Genomic DNA, 6212 nt, shown 5'->3' on the forward strand with positions numbered 1-6212 from the left:
GGGGGACGGGCAGTGGTGGGGGGGGGGAAGGGAGACGATGTCAAGGAGTCCCTGTAGATAAGAAATACTTGGAAAGTGATTGTGGTAGCAAATGTACAATTCTGCTGCACATGATTGAACTAAAGAATGATATGATCTATGTATTAATTCCCAGTTAATAATAATGATAAAACTGCAAAAAAGAAGAAGAAAATCAACAGATAGTTGGGACATGTGGCAGAGCTCACCAGTGGCTGGACCAGGATGTAATCCTAATAATTTTATTCCAAATAGGTCAGTCTTTTCAATCATATAAGATCCCCAGTGGGTGGCATCGTTAAAGTAGTACTTCATGTGCCTAAGGAGCCCCCATATATACAATGGTTCAATACACAAGTTTGAGCCCATCCACTTGCTCCCTCGGAGAAAGACCTGTCAACTCCTCCCGTAAGGATTACAACCTGGACCAATGAAGGGCGCATTTCTGCTGTCACAGGGGGTCTCTGTGAGTTGAAAACGGAGTCAACAATGCTCCACATCAACTGAGGGTGCAGTGTAACAACTCCACAATTGTGCACTTCCCTTTCTCCCCTCCGGGCCCTTTTGCTTTGCTCTTATACATTTTATTTATATGTACATTAGAAACGCCACATGTTTTTTTATAACAGTCTATAGTTTTGAAAAAGACTTAAATGATAATACAGTTTAAAATATTTGCTGCTATTCCTTACATGTTAAAAATAATAAAATGCATTTACTTGTAAAAAAAAGAAAAGAAAAGCATGCCGAAGGGAAAAATCAAAGCGTGGCTTTGGAAAATATGCTCACAGTCACAGCAAAAGCCCTCAGAACAAGGAGCTGGTGGAAAAGCAAATGGTGAGGTGGGATAAGGGATTTCCTCCATGGAGCAGAACAGGAAAGTGACGCTGTTACTCACGGTGAAGCCCATGACTGAAGACAGATCCATCCTGAACATCAGGAACGGCAGGGAGTGAGTGCCAGGGCTGAGAGCAATGGCCCCGTGAATATATGCCTGCAGCTCATGCAGTGAAATCACAGGTTTCCTGGTTTGCAAAGGATAGACATTTATCTGAGAAATGGGTGATTAAAAATGTTCACCGCCGAACATAATTTTATGCGGCATTCCTGAAGCATTCCAGTGTCCCAGTCGGAGGTCCAGTTACCCTGTATTAGAATAATACCGGGAGGGAGAATTAAGAAGGTCTAAGGAGAGAGGAAGAGGTATGGCAATTCCTGAGGATTGTGCCTAGATTTCCACTCTAGTTGGGAAGCCTTAGGAAGCAATATGGTGGAACCTCCCTGGTTGGGGCAGGATATGCAAGATCAAGAGTTCAGTTTAGAAAGTCAAGTGGGAGCTGCCTTCAGCCAATCTCTTATTTTCACCTGGGCTATACCTACCATGTTCTTTGCATATAAGGAGCCCACATAAGTCACTCACCTGTGCACCTAACACAGAACATGCAAACTCTCAAGAGAGCTGTGCAATACGAAAACCCCTGCCCAACACTACTTGTATTTCAATACGGTACTAAGGAACCCCTGTGCGGAGCAGATGGTTAATGCACACACCTGCTAACTGAAAGGTTGGCGGGTCAAGTCCAAACAGAGGCATCTCAGAAGAAAGACTTGGTGATCATCTTCCCAAAGCCACCAGCCATCAACTTTACCAAGACAGCGACTGCACCGATGGTTCCTGGGCATCATGGGAGGGGGGGTGGGGTGGGGGAAAGGGGAGTGGGAAGCCAATAATGACCGGAACAAGGGAGTAGTAAGTGTTCTGATATCGATGGCGAGGAGTGTGTAGCTCTTCTTGTTTGAACAATTGAATAGTATCTAAGAGGAATTACTAAGAGGTGAAAGATGGGTAAATCTAACAGTGGGGTAGGGGAAAATATATATGTTTAAATATGTATATCTATGCATATGAAACAAGGAAGCAGATGGACTTTGGGCTTCTACTTAAATCTTGCCTCAGTACAAGAACGGTTTGTTCTACTAAGGTGCCATTGTATGATACTCACCTTCCTGACACAACCATTGAGGACAAAATGGGTGCATAAGCAAATGTGGTGAAGAAAGGTGATGGTGCTTGGCTATCAAAAAATATAGAGTCTGGGGTCTTAAAGGCTGTAATTAAAACAAGCAGCCATCTAGCAGAAAAGTAACAAATCCCACATCAAAGAAGCATACCAGCCTGTGTGATGGTGAGATGTCGAGGAAGAGGTACTAGAAGTTCAGAATCACACAACCAACTCCATGTGAAAGTGCGTGAATGCAACAGAGACTCAAAATCCACATGTAAGATCATTGGACAGTCCCTCTCAGAAGGACCACACAGAAAGGATGATAAATCCAGGGTGTGGTATAGCACTGATGAACTACATAACTATCCTCTAGTTCTTGAAGATTTCCTTCCCTTACTATTAAGGGCTTTGTGTGTTTGACCTCATTAATCATGTTCCATTTGCATATGTTCATGAGTATATTTAAGATCATTCAGTACATGGAAGTCAAGCTAGATAACCCCTCAGATAATGACAGCTGGGATAGTTCCTTACGGGTACAGGATGAGAGAGGGGGGAGCAGGGAAGGGGAGCTGATAGCATTGATAAGCCCACCTAATGGAACTGAACAACAGAACGGTATGGAAATGGTTATATTGGAATGTGTGAGGTAGGTCAATAAAAATAGTATTACAAAACAAAACACCAGCCATCAAAAACTCTATGAAGCACAATTCTACTCTGAGACACACACAGGGGCATGTTAGGCTGTTCACTCACATCAGGTAGACTCTTATTTACACAGATGGGGACCCGAGAGGTGCTGCAGTCAGCTCACACCTGCCATGGACTCGCTCAGCCTCCTTCTCCTCTGCAGGTATTCCTCCCTGCTGGTCTATAAGCTGCCGGTGGATGACATTCGACCTTTATCCCAGGCTTTCTTCAAATTGGAGACAGGTGAGAGAGATAGGTCCAAGATGGAATCCCCTGAGACAGGTTATTCCCTGCCAATGAGCTCAACATAAGCAGAACTTTAGGAGTATAAATGTGTGTGTGCAGAGCAAGGGGTGGAGTGGAGTGATTTTACTTTCATGTTGTATGGTTTTCTGATTCCCTTTTCCACTATGTTTGGAAGCCCCCTACATGTGCCTGTGCATGAGTGTGTGTGTCATGGCCATGCACAGAAATGTACAAAATAATGCAAAACTCAGTTGTATCTTTGGTCATGAACGGAGACTACCCTCCTTGAAAGCTTCAAACTCAAAACAAAACTCAAGTTCACTCCCATGGAGTCAATGCTGACGACTATCAACTCTATAGGACAGCGGAGAACTGCCCCTGTGGGTTTCCAAGACTGTCGTCCTTTAATGAGAGTTGAAAGCCTCATCTTTCTACTGCCAGGAGAGGCTCAGAAAAAACAAAGTTAGCGTCATCGAGTGGAAGCCTACTCAGCATGTAAATTCAAAAATTAAATTGACTAGCGGCTTGTATATTTGCATAGAGACTCGGCTATAGATGAAGAAACTAGCCTCCACCATTAAGTGTCTTGAACTTGTACTTTCAAACTGGCCAGCTGTCACCAGGTTCTTTGCCATCCTACCTTGTGATCTCAGCTCATCTGAACTCCCTTTCTGGGCTGTTTCACTGCCACTGCTCAGGGATGCCCTTGTGACTTGTCCTATGCCCTAGGAAAGACTCACAATCCCGGCTCTAGAAAAGGCTCATGTGACTCTTGCTGATGGTACCTGCGGTCACAATGACTCATCTTTTTTCCATCCTTTGAGCTGAACACCCCCATGTTTAGGTCCCATGTCCTCCTGATGGACTCTCTGGCCAGGAGTGGCCTGGCACCATTGGTGGCATATTTCCAGAGCTGGGTTCCTATCAGGGCTCTCCCTGCCCTTCCCAGTCCATTCTGGTCAATGAGGAGGGTTTTCAGTTCAATTCTGAGATGCTGTGATGGCTTCTTAAAGAGATCTGAAGGGATGTCTGCTCCCTAGACAACCAAAGATATCTTTCTAATTTTCTGATGATTCTTTTTCCAAGATGTTTGGCCCTCCTATGTCTTTTTTATACTGTGCCCGAGGTGCTAAAATGCTGGCTGACATACAGGAAGGGAAGATGTCTCAGCATTGCCTCCTCCTATAACTCCAAGCCTCTAATCCTGCCCCACACAGAAGCCTACTACAAGCATCCCAGCCCTGAACATATGCACTGGTATATTTGCAATGGAAGGATGTCTTTACGTCACCAAGGATTGCTACTTTCACCTGTTTGTTTAAGATTTTAACCATTCTCTATACTATAAGTCTGATTATCAGACCATCTGGTTATAAAAGACATGACCCTCTAACATCAGCTCATCTTTGTGCAGTTAAGCAGAACTTCGACCTGGAGGAGTACAGCCTGTCTCAGTCCACCCTGGAACAGGTGGGTCCTTGTAGTTACTTTACATCAGCCTTGAAACTGTAATGAATTCATGACACATCTTCGTTCCGCTCACTCAGAGTCACCGGAGACCATGCAATGGTCCTCTCTCTTTCTTCCTTTGTCTCCTTCAGGTTTTCCTGGAACTCTCCAAGGAGCAGGAGTTGCATGATTTTGATGAAGAAATTGATCCTTCCTTGAAGTGGAAGCTCCTTTCCAATGATGAGCCTTAAAGCCCCCAAATTCTCATGGGCGCTGTCCAAGCCCATGGCTGCTTTTTTAAGACATATATTTTTATATCATGACTCGCCTGTTTTTAGACACTACATTTTAAACACTGAGATGGCTCTTCATGAGTCATAAGTATTATATCCTTATTTTACTCAGAAATACTGTTAAGGTGCTGGGTGGAGTAGGGGGTGGAGTAGGGGGGGGAGGGGTGAAGTGGGGTGCAGCCAGACCTCGCAGTCACCGCTTCTATGTCACTGCAGGTCAGGGTTTTATACTCTCTATAATGCTGAATAAAGAGTCTCTTTTGTAAGATTAGGCAAGTCTCCAAATCTGATAAATCTTTGTTTAGAAAAATCTTCATTTGCTTTTCATCATAGCTTCAAAACACTTTTTACCCCCTAACCTGAACTGGAAAGCCCATGTAGCTGCTCTTTAGTCAGACGGAGTAAAGTTGATGATCGAGTACGACTTTAAGTGACCACGTCAAAAATTACACTTTTCATAAAACAGAATTCAGTGTGCTTTCTCATGGCAAGTCAGTTGCCATCATAGTCCACCCTGGCTCATGCTGACCCAAGGCAAAGTAGAGCTGTCCTCCTGTGAAAATGAAACGATGTGGGAACCACATCTGATCTCCTTTGAAACACAAAGGAGAAGGAGAATCCATCTCCACTTCAGTCCAAGGTCAAACACCAGCTTCCCATCTCCATCCGTCTTTCACCTTAGTTGGACACCAACCATCCCTCCTGAAGGAGACAATAACTGGATTAACAGCTTCTTTGGTTTTGATTGGAGAGGTTGGTGGTTGAAGGGGGAGCTAATAACAATGAGTACGAAATGAATAAAATGCTCTACAGCTGATTATGGTGATGGTTGCACAACTCCTTTTAATATATCCAAACCAATGAGCTGAATGAATGACATACATGAACTATATCTCATCAGAACTGTAACAAAAATGTGTCCCGAACCCACCCACATCTTTCCATCTCACTGCTCCTGCCCTAGTCTAAGCTGCTATCCTCCCCCGAGGCTCTGAAGTATAGCATCGCCATAGTTATTCCTGTACCCTATCCTGTTCCCTATATTTCAATTTTTACACAACCACAAATTAAATCATGTCACTCATCTACCCTTTAAAAACCTACTGTTGCACCAAGAAACTCCAAATGCATTCAGGCTTACAGATCCCTATACAATGTGACCTCTGCCCACCTCACAGAGACTCCAGCCACATCAGCCTTCATTCTGTTCCTTAAACAGGCAAAGGCTGCCCCTAATACAGGACCTGTGATTTCTGTCACCTGCTCTGATGGTCCCCTGCCTGGCTCGAATGTCTTTTGGGTCTCACCTCTAAAGTCCCCTCCTCAAAATATAGCTCCCTGTGACAACCCCATCCTACAACATCCTCAAAATTCTTATGTGTGAGCCAGCCTGTTATTCCAGCCACTATGTCTTGAAGGTCTTCCTCTTTTTCACTGAACTTCTACTTTAAGAAGCATGGTGTCCTTTTTCACGGACTAGTTTCTCTTGATAACATGTCCCTGTGAA

The 6212-nt window shown here is 44.1% G+C and overlaps 1 protein-coding gene across 1 annotated transcript in view; it reads left to right on the forward strand.

The window, feature by feature from the left end:
• The window catches only part of LOC101646702 (ABC-type organic anion transporter ABCA8), an 80635-nt gene extending 75797 nt beyond the window's left edge, over positions 1 to 4838 (forward strand). The window contains exons 36-38 of the mRNA XM_045299487.1: positions 2789 to 2960; positions 4378 to 4433; positions 4565 to 4838. Coding sequence (XP_045155422.1) covers positions 2789 to 2960; positions 4378 to 4433; positions 4565 to 4663 — 327 coding nt within the window. The 3' untranslated portion in view covers positions 4664 to 4838. The remainder of the gene's footprint in view (positions 1 to 2788; positions 2961 to 4377; positions 4434 to 4564) is intronic.
• The last annotated feature ends 1374 nt before the right edge of the window (positions 4839 to 6212 follow it).

This window comes from Echinops telfairi, unplaced genomic scaffold (genome assembly GCF_000313985.2).
Source record: "Echinops telfairi isolate 266 unplaced genomic scaffold, ASM31398v2 ScPeMD7_7458;HRSCAF=8496, whole genome shotgun sequence".
Lineage (NCBI taxonomy): Eukaryota > Metazoa > Chordata > Mammalia > Afrosoricida > Tenrecidae > Echinops > Echinops telfairi.